We start from the raw sequence: 18,414 nt of genomic DNA on the forward strand, positions 1-18,414 counted from the left end.
TTGTGGGATGCGAGATAAAGCCACACGTGGGAAGTGTTGGCGAGGCAGTGGAGGAACATGAGGGATAGGGGTAGGGTTTGGGCTGGGATGAAGATTAGGGAATGCCCACATTCCCTCCAGGAGACTGGCATTGCGTCTCCTTTCACCAGAAACAGAAATCTATGGAATAAGATGATAGAATCATAGAATTGCCTAGGTTGGAAGGGACCTTTCAGATCATCGAGTCCAACCATCAAATAGTCTTGCAGGTGACAAAGAGATATTTTGATGTCCCTAAATCAGCAAAAGCTCCGTTTATCGTGGAGAAACCTTGAGCAATGCTAAGGGGACAGGCAAGACATGGGCACAGGACAAGCGAAATGTGGGACAGATAAAAGTGAACGGCTCCTGTGCCTGGGCAAGGTTTGGACAGGTAGGATCTTGAATGTCTTTGTGAGGAGCTCCATAAAAATTTCTGCTCAGTGGACAGCTGCTGTGTGTGAAGGGAAGAGCTTTGGTTCATCCCAAATCTCTGCAGGTGGTAGCTGGTGCCCAGAAGTGGTGTTGCTCTGGGCTCCTGGTGCAGATGTGGGAGAAAACCAGCACGAGGCAGCGGTTCCTCCCCTTTCACATCTGCCTTACCCTTGGGAGATGCCTGTGGCATCCTCGGGTCATGTCTTGGTAGCTTCAGTGAAACACCTGAAGTTACGTGGGATGAATCTGGGTGGAATTGTGCGTGTTTCTGGAAAAGAAGGTGAGGAACAGTCTGTCTCCGAGAGATAAGGGGCACCTCCCTTAGGGAATGGTGGGTACTTGGAGCCCCTTATGGCCTAACGTGTTGAGACCCAAGCACATAAACCCACCCCGGAGATTGCTGTTGGAAATCAAGTCCACTGAGTAGACCCTCTTCCCCAGTGAGCGTTGCTAGTGTCCTCTGGACCAGCTGGGACTTGTCCCTGCCAGACGTGGCACTGCCACACGATCTTCTGGGGCATTTCCAAGCTCTCCTAGCTGTCCTCATGGTTTTCGTGCCTCCCTCCTGCCTTTCCTTTCCCAGATCACTCCAGTCTCCGCTCCTCCTCACCCTTGCACTCTCCACGTCTGCTCTTGCTCCATCTACCTGGTCCCGTCGCCCCACTCACTGCTACAGCTGCTTCTCTCTTCACCTAAAAGTGACACCGGTGTCCCCCGTGGTGGAGGTTTTCACCCTATTTTCCTGCATTTCAGGTCAAGCCAGAACTTTGACAAAACGCAGATGGTGCGATCCACAGCTGCGTCGGACGGAGCCAGCGGCAGGACCCCCTCGCACCACGGTAGGCAGCAGCGGGGCAGGGGACCAGGCAGACGTCCATGATGATGGGTTGGGGTGCAGGGTGATGAACGTGGCTGCTCCTCCATGCCAGGGGCTTGCTGGGAGGTCTGTATTCATGCGGGGAGGTCCTGGGGCTCTGGTTTTGTGGAATCATAGAATTGTTGAGGTTGGAAGGGCCTTTTCGGATCATCGAGTCCAACCATCATCCTAACACTGACAAAAACCATCAGTATACCATGTCCCTCAGCACCACATCTACGTGGATTTTTAAATACCCCCAGGGATGGTGACTCTGCCACGTCCCTGAGCAGCCTGTTACAATCTTTGACAACCCTTTCGGTGAAGAAATTTTCCCTAATATCCACCCTAAACCTCCCCTGGTGCAACTTGAGGCCGTTTCCTCTTGTCCTATCGCCTGTTCCTTGGGAGAAGAGCCCGACCCCCCCTGGCTCCCCCCTCCTTTCAGGGAGCTGTAGAGAGCGAGAAGGTCTCCCCTCAGCCTCCTCTTCTCCAGGCTGAACACCCCCAGTTGGGGGCATTTGGTGCTGCTCCTCGTAGCTGCCTCTCCCCTTGACTTACTCCACGTGTCCCTGCTCTTTGCCCTGCAGTCACAGAGGACACGCGTGACTTAGACTTCGGCTCACCTGGTCCCAGTGTGCTGGCCTGCTTCAGCCCACCATGTTTCTCCACGTGCTGCTCTGCTGCTCCCACCAATGTCTCCTCCGTTGCCCTTTCTGAGACCAGCCCCACTCATGCCACGAACCGGACAGGTAGGTGCCAGCCAAGCCATCCAGGAGGTGCTGGGACAAGGTCTGTCACACCATTGCATCACCCTGTATCCCCAGCTCCATCCCACTTCGTGTCTCACCTCTGGGCATTCTGAAAGGGACGTGCAGCCCGGGCTTTGGAATGTCCCTGCCATCCTCTGCACCCCCTGCCTGGGCTGAGACCTGCTCCGGTGGGCAGCTGCGGAGCAAAGCGGGGCTGCTAGGCTGAGGACCCTTCTGATATGGGTCAGACATCTGCAATCACGCTGCCGGTCGTAAAGGGGCGGCCTGAAAGGACTTTGGAGCTGCCAGCACGAAGTCATGAGATGTTTCGCCGGGCTGGCCAGCGTGCCCGAGCAGCCATCCCTCGCAGTCTGGCCTCCTTCCTCTGTTTGCTTTGAATCATAGAATGTGTTGGGTTGGAAGGGACCTCTAAAGGCCATCTAGTCCAACCCCCCTGCAGTGAGTAGGGACATCTTCAACTACATCAGGTTGCTCAGAGCCTCATCCAGCTTGGCCTTGAGTGTCTCCAGGGATGGGGCCTCCACCCCCTCTCTGGGCAACCTGGGCCAGTGTCTCACCACCCTCAGTGTAAAGAACTTCTTCCGAATGTCTAATCTAAACCTGCCCTGCTCTAGTTTAAACCATTGCCCCTCGTCCTGTCGCTACACGCCCTTGCAAACAGCCCCTCCCCAGCTTTCTTGTAGGCCCTCTTCAGGTACTGGAAGGCCACTATAAGGTCTCCCCGGAGCCTTCTCTTCTCCAGGCTGAACCCCCCCAGCTCTCTCAGCCTGTCCTCCCAGCAGAGGGGCTCCAGCCCTCCCAGCCTCTGGCCCCGCTCCAACAGCTCCGTGTCCTTCCTGTGCTGAGGACTCCAAAGCTGGACACAGGACTCCAGGTGGGGTCTCCCCAGAGCGGAGTAGAGGGGGAGAATCCCCTCGCTGGATCTGCTGGCCACGCTTCTTTTGATGCAGCCCGGGACGTGATTTGCCTTCTGGGCTGCGAGCCCACATCGTTGGCTCATGTCCAGTTTTTCAGCCACCAGTAGCCCCAAGTCCTTTTGCCACCTTTTCCCACCACGATCCCACCATCCCGTGCAGGCACAGAGGCTGGGAAGCCTCAGCGACTCACCGGGGGGTTAAGACAGGAGGTGACAAGGGGACAGGACAAACGCAGAGGTGGCAGAGCTGTTCTCTCTGCACTGGCCTCGGAGGTCGGGAGTCCTTCCAGCTTCTCTCCGTCTCCCAGCACAACCTTTCTCTGCCTTTTCTCCCCAGACCAAAGCCAGACCTCACTCCTGCCGGTGACAAATATCAAAGCCAAATCCAGGGGCATCACCGGGAAAGCGACCTCCTACGCCAAGTGGCCAAAGACGCCTGACAGGTCTCAGAGCTTCGGCAGCCCCAATGCCAGCCCCTCCTCCCCCTTCACCCACCTCCAGGCCAAATCCAAGTACATCTCCAACCTCTCGCTCTCCCGCAGCAACTCCCCGCTGGGGCAGAGCCGGCAGCAGCGCAGCATCAAGCAGCCGGTGAGCGAGTGGCCCCGCACGCAGGATCCCGGCACGGATGGTAGGTGGACCCCTATCTTCTCTCCCTGCAGCAGCACCGTGGTCCTCTCCCGGGGTTTCCTCAACCAGCTGGGGCTCATCTGGCCGTGCACAGCTCTCGCTGCGTCCCCATCCTGCAGCTTGTTTGCCCCCGGTTCTCCCAGTGCGTTTGACCTCCAGCCCTGCCCTTCCTCCCCCATGCTGCCCCCCGTCTGGCCATATTACAGAATCACAGAATCCCAGACTGGCAGGGGTCGGAAGGGCCCTCTGGAGATCATCCCCTCCAGCCCCCTGCCAGAGCAGGGTCACCCAGAGCAGGGGGCACAGGAACGCCTCCAGGCGGGTTTGAATGTCTCCAGAGACGGAGACTCCCCCACCTCTCTGGGCAGCCTGTGCCAGGGCTCTGCCACCCTCACAGCAAAGAAGTTCCTCCTCGTCTTGAGATGGAACTTCCCATGGTCAAGTTTGTGCCCGTCACCCCTTGTCCTGTCCCTGGGCACCACTGAGAAGAGCCTGGCCCCATCCTCCTGACACCCACCCTTTCAGTATTCACAAGCCTTGATAAGGTCCCCCCTCAGTCGTCTTTTTTCCAGACTGAAGAGACCCAAATCCCTCAGCCTTTCTTCATCAGAGAGATGTTCCCGTCCCCTCAGCATCTTGGTAGCCCTTTGCTGTCCCCTCTCCAGCAGTTCCCTGTCCTCCTTGAACCAGGGAGCCCAGAACTGGACACAGTTCATATTAGCCCGTGGCTAGTTCCTTTCTGAGGCTGCCATACCGGCATCTCCATTCTTACCCCCAGCTCGGTTTGCTCGGCCATTTCTAAGTCAGCTCTAGAGGAAGAAATGCGCAGATTCGGTCATGCCGGCAGCGGAGAGAAAGGAATGTTGATGACCAGCCCTTGACAGAGTCCGGGGCACCCCTTCTCCTGGTTCTCCACGCCTGGACACGGTGTTAGCGCTGTCTTGCAGCAATCTCACCGCCTCTCTGATGAGGGGGTGATGAGGAAAGGTGGTCTCAGTGCCAGGCGTCCCCTTCCAGCCCTTCTCGCTCGGGGTACCCCAGCTGCCGTCCCTTTGTCCACCCTAAATAGCCTGTTTTCCCACCCGCAGGGCCAAGCCCAGTGCTGCACTCCATCCGGATCACGGAGATCAATATGGCCATCCAGTCCCAGTACTGCGCAGCCGCCGACGCCTGCAGGTGAGTGAGGCAAGGCCGGCTGCCAGCGCGTCGGTGGGATCTCCAGGGGAAGCGGAAGATAGAATCATAGAATCGTCTAGGTTGGAAGGGACCTTTCAGATCATCAAGTCCAACCATCAACCCAACACTGCCAAAACCATCACTAACCCACGTCCCTCAGCACCATGTTTACCTGTCTTTTAAATCCCTCCAGGGATGGTGACTCCACCACTTCCCTGGGCAGCCTGTTCCAATGCTTAACAACCCTTTCGGTGTAAAAATTTTTTGTAATATCCAGTCTAAATCTCCCCAAAGATGGGCAGCTCCGGGAGCCTTGGGCCATTTTCTGCCAACCCCCACGTCAGCCCATGCTGCTCCTTGGGCAGAGGGGCTCAGAGTGCAGGAGGGTGGTATTTGGTGACAAGCTCGTCCATGGGAAGCCCTCCATTCTGAAGTCTCAGCCCAACGGAGGCTTTGGGTCCTGGTTTGACCATCTCGGAGCCGCCGGAAACGCCGTGGTGAGGTCTAACGCTCTCTCTGTGTCCCTAGGACTGGAAACTTCACCTACCGCATCCCTGTCAACCAGCTGACAGCAGTGAACACCAACCTGACCCTGGAGATGAAGTGAGTGGACCGGGCTCAGCTCTTCGGTGTTTTGGGACCCCTGAACTCAGCTGGATACTGTGCCCTGTGGCCACGGTGTCTCCTGCTTGAGCTAGGGAAGAGATGGCAGAGGCTGCTCCCCTTCCAGCGTCTTTACTGTGTCTTGTCTCCCCAGCTCCTCCTCCGCCGTGTCCATCTCCCTTTGTGGCCTCGTCTCCAACGACCCCTGCCAGGATGCTGCGAGCACCAACACCTCCACCGATGCCACAGACGCACAGGTAGGGAGGGTACAGCTCACAAAATCCATGTGTTTGTGTCATCCCAGCACATCCCAGCCCTCCAGAAGGGATTACGGCAGCCTGGCTAGGGCAGCACGGGGAATTCGTGCTCAAACATAGCCGCACTCTGCACTGGTTAACGTCAACGACCCTCAGACATCCTTGCAGCCCCACCAGGGAGGGCTCTGTAAACCTGATACATGTGGTCACTCATAGGAGATCATCGCACCCACCCCCTCCGCACGAGCCCCAGGGCTGTGGGGAGAAGACCGGGCTGTAAACTGCCATAATGAATCCTGATGAAAGCCCTTCAGGGGGGGATTTTGCAGGTCTGCATCCATGGAGCCTGCATCAGACCCTTCTTCCCCTCCTGGCCCCTCTCAGAATCACAGAATCCCAGACTGGCAGGGGTTGGCAGGGCCCTCTGGAGATCATCCCCTCCAGCCCCCTGCCAGAGCAGGGTCACCCAGAGCAGGGGGCACAGGAACGCCTCCAGGCGGGTTTGAATGTCTCCAGAGACGGAGACTCCCCCACCTCTCTGGGCAGCCTGTGCCAGGGCTCTGCCACCCTCACAGCAGAGAAGTTCCTCCTCGTGTCCAGATGGAACTTCCCATGGTCAAGTTTGTGCCCGTCACCCCTTGTCCTGTCCCTGGGCACCACTGAGAAGAGCCTGGCCCCATCCTCCTGACACCCCCCCCTTTCAGTATTTACAAGCCTTGATAAGGTCCCCCCTCAGTCGTCTTTTTTCCAGACTGAAGAGACCCAAATCCCTCAGCCTTTCTTCATCAGAGAGATGTTCCCGTCCCCTCAGCATCTTGGTAGCCCTTTGCTGTCCCCTCTCCAGCAGTTCCCTGTCCCTCTTGACCCGGGGAGCCCAGAGCTGGACGCAGTGCTCCAGCCCAGCTCTATTGCTGACCCTGGAGAGGTTGCTGGGTTGTGTGGGACCCGCGCAGAGTGGGTCCGGCCCAGGAGAACATCCCCTGACACTCAGCCCCGCTCTCATCCCGGCTATTCCGTTTGCTTCCCTAGGAAACGATGCACCGCTGGCCTCTCGTGATGATGTCTTTCCAGGAGTTCACCTACCACTTCCGAGTGGCGCAGCCTGTGAGTACCAGCACCTGCTTCGTCTCCCCTCTGGCCCGGGGCTGAGAGGCAGGAGAACAATGGGACCACGGCAGGTTTAGTGGCCACGTTGCCCTGAGAGCCTCCATCGTGGCTGTTGCCTTCCATGGGTAGTGGCGGGGGGTGGGGGGGTGGTGATTTTTCTCTGCCCCCAGCACATAATTCACGCCCAACTCCCTACCCCTGTCCCTAAACTCTTTTTCTCGCTCTCTCCCAGGGCCGAGCCAACTGCAGCACTGCCCCCGAGCAGATGGGCCACCTTTTCACTGACTATTATTTCCAGTTTTACTGGCTCTGTGAGTGAGTCCTGGCAGCACCAGTGCCCTCTGGTCGGAGAGAGGAGGGGGACTGGTGACACTGGTGTCCTGTACACCCTCCTCCACTAGCCCCCAGCCCCACTTTACCCCCTCCCCCCCGGCTGCTGCGGGGGGGACGCGGAGCTGGTTTGGTTGTGGCTGGTGACACAAGGCACTGAAGCAGGGACACACAACCAGCCCCGTGGGACCTCCTGGGCTCACCTCGCGCCAGCTCCCACCCCCCCACCCGAAATCCCTCTCTCCTTCCCTTTATGGGGACGCCCGTGTCCTCCGTCGCTTCTCCCTCCCTTTGCCACACTGGATTTGAAAGCAATTACACTGGACTGAACGGGGACGGGAGCTCCATCCTGTACTGGCCCAGCCGTCCCAGATGCGGCGCATCGGTTCTTCACGACACTGGAAATTGCTCGACACTGGAGCCCTTTCCGAGAGCGAAACGCTGGAGTTTGGCCTGGAAAGGGAGGCTGTGCCTGGACGTACTGGAAGTCGTACACTGGAGTTGCTGTTCTTTCTACAGAATACCCCCCCCCCCGGAGACCCCAGGACCCACCGACGGACTGTCCTTTGTGGACAACAAGCGAAGGTGCAGCTTCGACGTCAGCCCTGTCTGTCCCCCTCCTCACCGTACTCTTAACTTTCACCGTATCCGCTGGAGAAACCCAAGAACCCCACTAAAAAAAGCGCTGCTGCGGCTGTGCCCGGGCCAAACCGTGTGTGGGGCCACTTGCCATCAACCCAGGGGAGAAAAAAACCTCACCGGGAGTCACCTGCATTAAAGCGTCGTGGGACCTGTTTTTAGTTTTCACTTGGCAGCCGCGCGCGGCCTCTCGCGGCGCGCGTGGAGCCGCCCGCTTCGTCCCTCCAGCCAGCACCGCCACATCTGCCCAGACGTGCAGAGGCGAGACCACCGGCAGAGCACGGCCGGGTGGCCGGGGACGCGTGACGTGGCTCCGCTGCACCCCACCCTGGCTAACGGATCTCCGCCAGGCGCCGAAAAGGCTGGTCCTCCCCCTAAAGCGGGGAACGGCAGCGACCGCGGGCCCTCGCTGTCGGAGAGCAGTTATGTTGAGTGTATTTGGGGTGTTTTACTGTTACAAGTTCTTAACTTGCTAAACTACTGAATTTTTATTATTTTGCGGGGGGAGGGGGGGGGGGGCCGTTTAAGCAGTATAAAAATGGGTCTCTAAATTCTGTCCCTGTTGAGCCACGCGTGTCTGGCGTAGGAAACCAAAGTGGGGGTGGGGGACACTGCTAAGCTCCATGTTAAAAGCTTGACAGCTCCAGCGGTGCCGGGAGGCGTCAGACTGGCTGCCCGGTGCCCATCCTCCTCCCCGTCCCTAAAGACGGAGCCACCTGCGTCCCCGGAGGCCGAGCCACCCCCCAGGTCCTTGTGTCGGAGGGACATTTCTCTAAGGAAGCAGCAGCTGGGGAAGGGCGGTGAGGGGGAAACGCCGCTCGCCGCTCCCGGAGGGCTCTAAAGCTGGCTTCGGAGAAGAGCACGCCTTGTCCCGCGCAGCTCCGGCGCTGGACGTTGGCAACCCAAACCAAACTAGTTTTGGGAAACGGCATCAGGCTCCGGCTGCTGCGTTTTTGTGGCTTTCAGCGGAGCCGATGGAGATGGACTCTTTGAGGTCCCTTCTGCCTCTAAGCATTCTGTGAGCGATCCCTTTGCCGTCCCGTTACCAGCACGGAGGAGCGCGTGGCTGCTGCCGCGGCTCCGGAGAAACAAGCTGCGAAGGTCTTTTTTTTTTTTTTTTTTCTTTTTTTAAATCCAGATAGAGAGATGGTTCCTGCGCGCACCCCGTGGGACCCTACGTGGGCTTCTCTCCGCAGCCCAGGGAGCGGCTTTGTCTCCCGTCACCCGGCTCAGAACTCCTGAGCTCGTCCCTTGTGACTGCGCCAGGAGCTGGTGTCCCCGCCACCGAAGGCTTTTTATTTGTAGGGCGGTTTCAAGGTCAGGTTTTCCATTCCTGCTCTACGCCTACGGTCACCAAACGCTTAACTAGACCTGGGTGTGACGCTCTCCAGGCATTAAAACGCACCGAAGCCTGGGCAGGCAGAGCCAGGGGGCCAGCAGGGAAATTCCAGGCAGCCAAACAGGAGTGAAAATGGGGGACTGCCCAAATTTGGGGAGCTCAGCAGGAAAGCAAGAGGTCCCAAGGTACCTGCACACGAGCAGGTCAGCTCCATGCTCAGCAGGCTTCTCCATTTCTCCCCGTTTCTCCATTTCTCCCTGCAACTGGGACGGAAAGCCTCCGCCGTAGCCTTCTGGAGAGGCCGCCCAGCGCTCTTCCCTCCGCCTGCCCTGAGCTTTTTTTTTTTTTTTGTGCTTAATCTGGGAAGTTACTTTCTTGGCAGCTTTTATTCTCCACTTGGCAATCAGTGGCCCGGGCTGGCACGACCTTATTCAGGCGAGCGATGCCACGTGCTCTTCGACGCCTGCTCAGCTGAGACGTAGCGTGCCCAGACCCGCCGTTCTCCCTTGCGTTGTCGAGCTGGGCTAAACGCCCCTGCGCGCCTGTAGCCCCTGAAGAGGTGCCGGGCGGTGCTGCGAGGGCCACCACGAAGCCACCTCCTGGCTGGTGGCCCTGGCCGAGGTCAGCAGAGACCCAGGAGTACATCTCGCCCCGGGAAAAGCCGCTCCTGGAGGGGAGGAATCAATCAATCGTTAAGAAACGCGCCGGCAGCGGCGTGGCCCAAGAGGAGATGGGGTCTCTCGGGTGTCCCTGCGACGCTCAGCCATGGCGTTAACCAGGGCCACTGGCAAACCAAGTGGCTGAGGGCTACGGAGACATCCCCAGTGCCTTTTTCTGCTGCCAGGACAGCGCGAGGGACCAGCGGTTTCCCACGCGGGCGTAAAATGCCGCGTGCCTCAAAACCGGTGGCCGGTTAGCTTAAGAACTGAGATGAGGCAACACCTGCAGTGCAGAAGCCGGCCCTGCCCACGCACGGCGGGTTGACAGCGGAGCAGCACCGGGCAGACAGCGATCCCTGGGATCGAACGAGGAGAAGGATTCAGAATGCGTTTTTAGCATCTTATATCGCAAATAGGATTTTGTTTTTTGTTTTGTTTTTTTTTTGTCTTAAACTCTACCGCAAAGCGTGCGCCAGTTCCGCCGGCCGCTGCGCAGCAAGGCAGAAACGAGCTCAGGGGGGGCTCCGTAATTATTTAAGGGTCACGGGATTGGGCCGAAGCCCGCGGAAAAGATCTGGTTGCGTAGAGTCCCCCCAAGGAACTTCCCCCCCTCAGTGAAGCCGCGTTCCCCATCCCCAATCAGTAACGAGAGAGTTCACAATCAGGCCTTTCCCGGCGTAGAGACGGAGGGAGCTCTGAGCCGATGTCTCCAGCCGTACAGCTTGGGGGAAAAAAAAGAAAAAAAACAAAAAACAAACCCCACTCTTCCCGCTGGAAACCAGACGCTTCATCTCTCGAGACATTCCCGGCAGGAAGGAAGACAAGCGTGGAAACGAAGCCACTCGCCAAAGTCTGGCTGCTTCGGAGTTTGTTTCAAAAGCAAATTCGCAAACATTCTGTCCTACCGTTTGAAAAGAGCTTAAAGCCTGTAAATAGAGACTATGCCACCGCTGCAAGAATTAAGGAAGGAAAAGAAAAAAAAAAAAGAAAAAAAAAAAAAAAGTAAAGCACTAATTTGTTTGGTTTAAATGTTGCTGTCACAGCTTTAATCACTGTATATTGCCAGCGAGTTTGTAGAGTTGCATTCTTAGCAGGTTATTATTGATTATCGGTTTTTATTCGTGGGGAACAAGCGTGGTTTCCCCCCCCTTTCTTTCTGATTTATATTTATATTTTGCTGAATTTGAGTGCCGACTCTCCGGATTCCCCATTTTTTTTTTTTTTTTTTGGTTTGTTTGTTTGGCTTATTTAGACTTTGTTTTATGCTGGAGGTAAATATGCCCATATAAATAAATATATAAATACCGCTTTGTATCCAAGGATGGCTCCTGGCGCATTCCTCCCTTGCTGAAATAACCGTCTTTCCCTCCAGTAGCTGTAAAACCGCTTCCCAGAGGACGGAGAAACCCCCGTGTCATTAATTAGCGGGATTTTCCAGACGTGCCCATGCGGGTCAGGGTGAGAACAGCCCCAGCCCGCGGCTCTCGCAGCTTTCGAAGGGGTATAAAAAAAGAGGTCAGGGCCAGAGCCAGAGGCATCCGCGAGCATCCGCAGAGGGAAAGCTTCCTTCCCAAAGAGGAAATAAGGGCTTTAAATCTCTAAGCTACCTGTTGAATTTCTCATTTGGAAATCTAATTGCTGAAAGCCGGGCTGTAAATCCAAAGCTACCTATAAAAATGCAGTTGTGCGTACCATAAACTCCTCTTTCATAGGCAACGCACTTAATTCACTGCTTAACCGAAGGGCGCATCCAGCCGTAAGGTTATTCTGCCTGGTACTCCTCAAACATTCCTCCCCAAAAAAAACTCCTTTCCCACAAACTCGGCTTGTATCTCCCCCCGCGGTGCCCCCCAGACCGGCATTATTCTCGCTTTGCGTCCGAGGAGCCACACCAGCGCGTGACCCGGGAACCCCGGCCAGAGACTGTTCCACGAACACCGTTTCACCCAGGGGACGGTCCGCGCGGCCACCGCCACCATCTCCGCGCCTCAGGAGCACGGAGCCCGGCTGAAAAGCAGGGTCGGGTGCTTCCATCAGCTCCGTTTCTACCGCAGGAGATGCCCCAGGCGCTGCTGACGGTAAGTGAACCACCTCAGAGCTGTCCCTGCCTGTCCCAGAACCTCCCAAACCGGGGCAGACCAAATAACAAACTAAAAACAGGGTTTATTTTTACAAGTTGGTGACAAAAATCAAACTAAGTTCTAATCTAACCGGAGCCGCTTTGAGACTCCAACAAACATTAACAAGCCCCAGGGTCAGGATGGCGCTCGGGAGGTAATACTACACTACCGACTTAAGAATTCTTAAGGTTTATGGTCAATGACCCAAAATGCGCATAATCGTTCACCTAGATAAGATGCATCCCTCAATCTGACAGAAGATGAACCGTGGAAGGTGTCACAATCCACAGGGACAGCCCCTGACCACAGACCCGCTGCTCTGAGGGAGACCGACTCGAAACGGCTCTTGCAGAGCCCCATTTATACCCAATTCAAGTCTGACCTGTGATCGTATGTGTAACCCCCCCCCCCCATCAGCTGAAGACCCCAACTTAGTCACCTTTCAACCGAAACGCCCACCACCACGTGGGCATGACCAAAGCTGTGGTGGGAAGTTTTCCATTGGGTCTTTGTTTGGTTTTTTTGCGGGCTTTCGTCAGGTCTGATCCTTGTCGGGGCTTCGACGGGGCGGGTGCATCTGCCACACTGTCCCTCTCCGCTCTGCGAGGGGCCACCGCCGCTGGCTCGGGACGAGAACGGGCACAGCGTGCCAGCAAAAGGGCAAGGGGATGAGACGGTAAGGAAGGTTGAGGGATATAAAAGCAGGCTTAGGAAGAAAGCCTTATTTTCTAAAGTCTTGCTGCACTAGGGCACAAGGTGGCACTGAAACACTTCTGGGCAGACGCAGTTGTGGAAATCTCTGATAAACACAGGGCCCACCCCATGGCACATGGATCTTATGCCAATATCCAAGTGGTTTGGAAAAGGCAGGTAAAAAAAAAAAAAAAAAACAAACACTCTCTAAAAGACAAACCGTGAGTCCAAAGGCAAGTGCATCACAGAGGCAGTTTTATTCAGGTTTGGTTTGTTGGGTGGGCGGAAATCGCTCGACAGCGGCACAGTCCGTGCCTGACACGGACTTTGATGTTGAAGTATAAAAGAAATATAAAAAAAGAGCTTCTGCAGGTCTTCCCACCTAGAACCAAAGGAGAGATGAAGGAGGTCGGTGAGGCCGGGGCAGCACCAGAGCCGGACTCTGCTGCTACTAAAGCCACAGACGAAGGGACAATACCCAGCACACACGTTTCTCTCCTGCCTCAGACGGGGACGAACTCCAGTTCTGCTAAGAGGGAACAGACAGGCACAGGAGCACTCCCCATATAAGCCACCCGACTTGGAGTAGCCGCCATGCTTAATCCCAAAGGCTGCAGAGGGGATGACAGCACAGCCTTTTGCGCATCTTAACTTTACACCCCAAAAAAGGTGGCTTTTGTCAAGATCAGCTGTCACAGGGCTACATTTCCACCCCCCACCCCAAACATTAGGCCCTCAGGGCGCTTACAGCCGCAGGAGTTCCCCAGGCAGTGCCGGTGCTCCTCCGCCCGAGCTTCAGACGTAGATCCCGACCCACAGCAGCAGAAAGAGGACCCCGAAGCCCATGAAGAGCGAGGCCACCAGCGAGATCAACAGCTCCTTGTAGATGTCCCGCGTGTACTTGGTAGAAGTCACCTCGTAGCTGCAGCCGGGGGGTTAAGGCACGAACGGCAGCAGAGCGAGGTGAGGGGACCCCCCGCCTCCCCCGCCCCCACCTCCAGCCCAGGGATACACGAAGAACCAGGCGGTGAAGAACATGCCGATGGCCAGCAGCACCACGGTGAGGTGCGGGAAGACGGCCGGGTTCACCGGGCTGGTGTATCTGCTCATCGCCTCCAGCTCCTGCGGGGACATGGCGAAGGTCAGGGGCACCACCACAGGCCGAGTCCTGGTCCCGGCATCTGACCTCCCACTGCAGTCCCAAGGCCCCGGCACCGAGTCCCGAGCACCGGTCCTCCATCGTGGCCCCAGCCCCGAGTCCGGAGCCCTGGCCCCCCGTCACGGCCCACGGTCACAGTGGTGGCCCCAGCCCCGAGTCCCGTCCCCCAGTCCCTTGCTGCGGCCCCGACCCCGAGTCCCGGCCCCCAGTCCCTTGCTGCGGCCCCGACCCCGAGTCCCGGTGCCTGGCCCCGGTACCCGGCCCCGGTACCCGGCCCCCGGTGCCCGGCCCCGAGTCCCGGCCACCGGTCATAGTGGCAGCCCCAACCTCGATTCCTAGCCTCGATTCCTAGCCTCAATTCCCGGTCCCCGGTCCCGAGTCCCGGCCCCCAGTCGCGACCGACGACCCCGGTTCCCAGATCGCGGTCGCGGTCCCGGTCCCTCACCATGTCGCCCCGGTACCGGCTCCCGCTCTGCTCCGACACGTCGCCTCCGCTCCGGAAGGGGAAGGGAGAGCGGGAGCGGGGAATGCCGGGAAGGGTGGGCGGGGCGAGCGGGAGCCGCCTGGCTATTGGCTGCGCCGGCTCCCGGCAGGCATTGCGGCTGGAGCGCGGGAGCGAGCGGCGGGGTAATGGTGGCAGCGGGGAGCCTGAGGCGGGCCTGGGAGTGGGGATAATGGTGGCTGGGGCAGGCTGAGAAGGGCGCATGGCAGGATAATGGTGGCTGGGGTAGGTTCAGGTGGGCCTACAGGGGATAATGGCGACTGGAGAGGCTGAGACGGGCCGGGGGGGGGAGCGGATAATGGCGGCTGGAGAGGCTGAGGCGGGCCTAGGAGTGGGGATAATGGCGGCTAGAGTAGGTTGAGGAGCGCCTGTGGCCGAATAAGGGTGGCTGGGGCAGGCTTAGGTGGGCTGAGGGGGGAATAGCGGCGGCTGGAGGAGCTTAGGCGAGCCCGGAAGGGGGGGATAGCGGTGGCTGGAGAGGCTGAGGTGGGCCTGGGGTGGGGGGGGATCATGGTAGCTGGGGCAGGTTGAAGAGGGCCCGGGGAGGGCATAACGGACGGTGGGAGAGGCTGAGGTGGGCCGGGGCCAGGGGTGGGGGGGCGGTAATGGCGACTGGGGGAGGCTGATGCGGGCCTGGGGGAAATAGGGGTGGCTGGAGAGGCTGAGGCAGGCCTAGGGGAGGACGTAGTGGCGGCTGGTGGAGGCAGGAAGGGGGGCGGTATCCGTTGGCTGAAGTGGGCCCGGGGCCGGGGGTGGGTGGCGACTGGAGAGGCTGAGGCGGGCCTGGGGGGAATAATGGCAGCCGGGGCGGGTATCTGTGGACCCGGAGAGGCTGTAGCAGAAAGGCAGGAGGGTTAGTGGTTGGGGGAGGTTATGATGAGGAGGAGGAGGATAATGGCGGGCTCTAAGGAGGAGGGGTGGGAATGGCAGACTGGGAGATGCCAGGGTGGGAATTGGGGAATAATGGAAGGGGGATAGGGAATGGCATGCTGGCAGAGGGTGAAGCGGGAGTAGGGGTTAATGGCAGGCCTGGCGAGGCTGTGGTATAGAGAATTCATAGTAGGTAGGGTGGTAATGGTGGAGCTGGGAGGTTGGAACAGGGCAGGTAAATGGGGCCTGGATGGTTATCATGGTGGGGAGAGGGGAGGGTGAGGTGTGATGGGGAGAGGGGCTGGGCTGTAGGAGGCTGAGGAAGGAAGTGGAGGGTAATGGTGTGCTGGGTAGGCTGAGGCTGGAAGCCAGGGAATCATAGAATCTTCATGGTTGGAAAGCACCTTTGAGATCATTGAGTCCAACCATACACACACCAAAAAAAACCCCCAACAACCTACAATCTCTAGTGCTTCCCCTGCGAACCATTACCCCATGGCTGTGGCTTCCACTGGCTGCCATTACCTGGCTTCCACCCCCACAGCCCAGCTGTTAACCCACAACTTCCCCCAGCACTGTGTGTGTGCAGAGGCTGATCCCAGCATCCCCTTTTCTGTCCCCCAGGATGGGAATCCATGGCCTGGCCAAGCTTATTGCCGACGTGGCTCCTGGCGCCATCCGGGAGAATGACATCAAGTCTTACTTTGGCCGGAAGGTAGCTATAGATGCCTCCATGAGCATCTACCAGTTCCTGATCGCTGTGCGGCAGGGAGCTGACGTCCTGCAGAATGAGGAGGGTGAGACCACGAGCCACCTGATGGGCATGTTCTACCGGACCATCCGCATGGTGGAGAATGGCATCAAGCCGGTTTACGTCTTCGACGGCAAACCCCCGCAGCTGAAGTCAGGGGAGCTCTCAAAGCGGACTGAGCGCCGGGCTGAGGCCGAGAAACACCTGCAGGAGGCTCAGGAGGCCGGAGAGGAGGAGAACATTGAGAAGTACAGCAAGAGGCTGGTCAAGGTGACCCAGCAGCACAATGATGAGTGCAAGAAGTTACTAACGCTGATGGGCATCCCCTACGTGGAGGCGCCAGGGGAGGCTGAAGCCAGCTGCGCTACCTTGGTGAAGGCCGGGAAGGTCTATGCGGCTGCCACAGAAGACATGGATTGCCTGACCTTCGGTAGTCCTGTGCTGATGCGGCATCTTACTGCCAGCGAGACGAAGAAGCTGCCCATCCAGGAGTTTCACCTGAACCGTATTCTGCAGGATCTTGACCTGACCTGGGAGCAGTTTGTTGATCTGTGTATCCTCCTGGGCTGTGACTACTGCGAGAGCATCCGCGGCATTGGGCCCAAGCGTGCTATCGAGCTCATCAAGGAGCACAAAAGCATTGAGAAGATCGTTCAGCAGATAGACACCAAGAAGTACCCTCTGCCTGAGAACTGGCTGCACAAAGAGGCCCAGAAGCTCTTTCTAGAGCCTGACGTGGTCGACCCTGACACCGTTGAGCTGAAGTGGACCGAGCCCAATGAAGAGCAGCTCGTCCAGTTCATGTGCGGGGAGAAGCAGTTCAACGAAGAGCGGATCCGCAACGGGGTCAAGAGGCTGAGCAAAAGCCGGCAGGGCAGCACGCAGGGCCGGCTGGACGACTTCTTCAAGGTGACGGGTTCCATCACGTCAGCCAAGCGCAAAGAGCCAGAGACCAAGGGGTCGGCGAAGAAGAAAGCCAAGACCAACAACGCCTCAGCCGCAAAGACCAAAAAGGGAAAATAGCCAGACTGGCCGACCACAAACCCCTGTGATTGGTTTTTCTGTTAAAACAGGAGTTTTAGGCTAATAACAAATGGTCGTCTTTTCTGTCCTGCGTGTTAGTGCTAGGAAGGATGTTGCTAAAGCGCTTCCCAACAAGGCTAGGTTAGTGAATCAGAGAAGCATCTTCCTGCGCAGCAGTAGTAACGTACGAGGCTGGGAGAGAAGAAGGAACTGTGGCGTGGGGGGGGTCTAAAGGGGGGAGGAACCAGGGAGCTGCATTCAGCGGTTTGGGACGTGATGAGGAGGCCACAGGGAGCGGAGACGATACCCAGGCTGCGGAGTTAAAGGGAGGTGCTGATCGCAAACACCCCCTCTGCTTTAAGAAATGAAAAATTGAACATCTGGAGAGCGAATTGGGTAGAAACGATAGGTTTCTGCCTCCACAATCCATCCACAAAGAGGTGGGTGCAAGCAGCGGAGGCGAAGGAGAAACTGGGGAGATGTGAATGGAAGGCAAGCTGGAGTTGGGAGGGAGACTTGAAATAATGAGGTGAACCTCTCCCTTTAATGAAGATTGGGTATAGGTTCTTCCCTTAGTGTAGTCACTTTTCTTTATATAAAAAAAAAAAAAAAATAGAAAAATTGTAATCCCAATTCCACCAAAGTTCTGGCCCCCTCTTACTGCACAAACCGAGGACAAACTGAGCTGTGACTGCAGCTCTCCAAGCCTGAATTTTGTTGCTAGGTTCTGGTTTATGTTTAAAAAAGGAAAAATATCGATCAACCTAGCATGGAAGCCTGTTCACTCCCTGATTTCCCGAGGCATCCTTCCGCGTTGTACACACAGAGACAGGTCCCAGACTCGGATGAAAAGAAGATAGTGCCTCTTTTTTTTTTTTTTTTTTTCTTAGTTTATTTTATTCTGTATTTTGCATAGTCTTTCCGTCTTGTCAAAGCGCTGTGCCGGGTTTTGTTTTTCAGAATAAAATTTATACACAAATATAGCGTTTCTCATTCTCTGGAGAGGCAGCTTAAACCTTGTTGCTGAAGGAAAAATCGCGGGTTTAGAGGAAAAGCTATTAGTGACAACAGCCAACAAATCAAGCACAAGCCCGAATACAGAAAAATTGAGTTTTAATCCGGGTGTTAACAGTAGTTTTTTGATGCTTTGTAGGCACAGAGCTTCTCGAGTTGGACCCTCTGCCCAGCTGCAGGTTGCCCTGTGTGTGGGAAGGGGCACCCGGAGCAGAGCACCCAAAAATAACAAATCTGCTTCTCGGGTCTGGTGGTTTTTCACAGGGTCTCGCCTTAACCTTAATTCCAAGCCCTAAACTGGAGATATTTTGGCAAGAGGAAGCCTGGCTGCTTCAAACGAGGGCAGCTGTAGTCGCGGTGCTTTGAGATGGACGTCGGTGCCCTCCACCAGCGTCAACGCCGCTGTCACTGCGTCACGTCGCTTGCAGAACCTGCACCCAGAAAGGCAGGAAAGTGCTGCAGGGAAAATCAGATTTTAAAAATCAACAATGTGTGGGGGGTGTTGTTTTATCACCTGTTCTGTGTATTTATGTCTTTAACAAGG

The 18,414-nt window shown here is 56.9% G+C and overlaps 3 protein-coding genes across 10 annotated transcripts in view; 2 read left to right on the forward strand and 1 right to left on the reverse strand.

Annotated features, from left to right (window-relative positions):
• The window catches only part of MYRF (myelin regulatory factor), a 75,287-nt gene extending 64,230 nt beyond the window's left edge, over window positions 1-11,057 (forward strand). For 4 of the 6 annotated variants that reach the window (XM_074586486.1, XM_074586487.1, XM_074586490.1 and 1 more), the window contains 8 exons: window positions 1,207-1,292; window positions 1,900-2,061; window positions 3,336-3,629; window positions 4,717-4,804; window positions 5,333-5,407; window positions 5,562-5,664; window positions 6,694-6,768; window positions 7,004-11,057. In XM_074586486.1, the coding sequence (XP_074442587.1) occupies window positions 1,207-1,292; window positions 1,900-2,061; window positions 3,336-3,629; window positions 4,717-4,804; window positions 5,333-5,407; window positions 5,562-5,664; window positions 6,694-6,768; window positions 7,004-7,090 (970 nt within the window). In that variant the 3' untranslated portion in view covers window positions 7,091-11,057. The remainder of the gene's footprint in view (window positions 1-1,206; window positions 1,293-1,899; window positions 2,062-3,335; window positions 3,630-4,716; window positions 4,805-5,332; window positions 5,408-5,561; window positions 5,665-6,693; window positions 6,769-7,003) is intronic. The other 2 variants (XM_074586488.1, XM_074586489.1) reach the window with 1 other exon arrangement.
• A 1,727-nt stretch (window positions 11,058-12,784) lies between these two features.
• TMEM258 (transmembrane protein 258) lies at window positions 12,785-14,247 on the reverse strand. The gene is made up of 4 exons (XM_074586598.1): window positions 14,156-14,247; window positions 13,564-13,673; window positions 13,300-13,473; window positions 12,785-12,933 (listed from the first exon to the last, which is right to left on the reverse strand). The coding sequence occupies exons 1-3, from the start codon at window positions 14,156-14,158 to the stop codon at window positions 13,347-13,349; spliced, it is 240 nt and encodes a 79-aa protein (XP_074442699.1). The 5' UTR covers window positions 14,159-14,247; the 3' UTR covers window positions 12,785-12,933; window positions 13,300-13,346.
• A 45-nt stretch (window positions 14,248-14,292) lies between these two features.
• FEN1 (flap structure-specific endonuclease 1) lies at window positions 14,293-18,088 on the forward strand. 3 transcript variants are annotated; one of them, XM_074586542.1, is made up of 2 exons: window positions 14,293-14,337; window positions 15,707-18,088. In XM_074586542.1, exon 2 carries the CDS (start codon window positions 15,708-15,710, stop codon window positions 16,854-16,856), a length of 1,149 nt encoding a protein of 382 aa, XP_074442643.1. In that variant the 5' UTR covers window positions 14,293-14,337; window position 15,707; the 3' UTR covers window positions 16,857-18,088. The 3 variants fall into 3 exon arrangements, with proteins under 3 accessions (XP_074442643.1, XP_074442644.1, XP_074442645.1); XM_074586543.1 differs by having other exon boundaries at window positions 14,316-14,437; XM_074586544.1 differs by lacking the exon at window positions 14,293-14,337 and adding an exon at window positions 15,270-15,317.
• The last annotated feature ends 326 nt before the right edge of the window (window positions 18,089-18,414 follow it).

Source organism: Larus michahellis, chromosome 4, assembly GCF_964199755.1.
Source record: "Larus michahellis chromosome 4, bLarMic1.1, whole genome shotgun sequence".
In the NCBI taxonomy this organism is placed as follows: domain Eukaryota; kingdom Metazoa; phylum Chordata; class Aves; order Charadriiformes; family Laridae; genus Larus; species Larus michahellis.

Bases quoted from the DNA above. Each gene is read 5' to 3' on its own strand.
- TMEM258 (XM_074586598.1), bottom strand. The intron at 13,474-13,563 runs GTATCCCTGGGC...CCCCGGCTGCAG, and splicing joins TTCACCGCCTGGTTCTTCGT to CTACGAGGTGACTTCTACCA.
- FEN1 (XM_074586542.1), top strand. From the start codon at position 15,708: ATGGGAATCCATGGCCTGGCCAAGCTTATTGCCGACGTGGCTCCTGGC.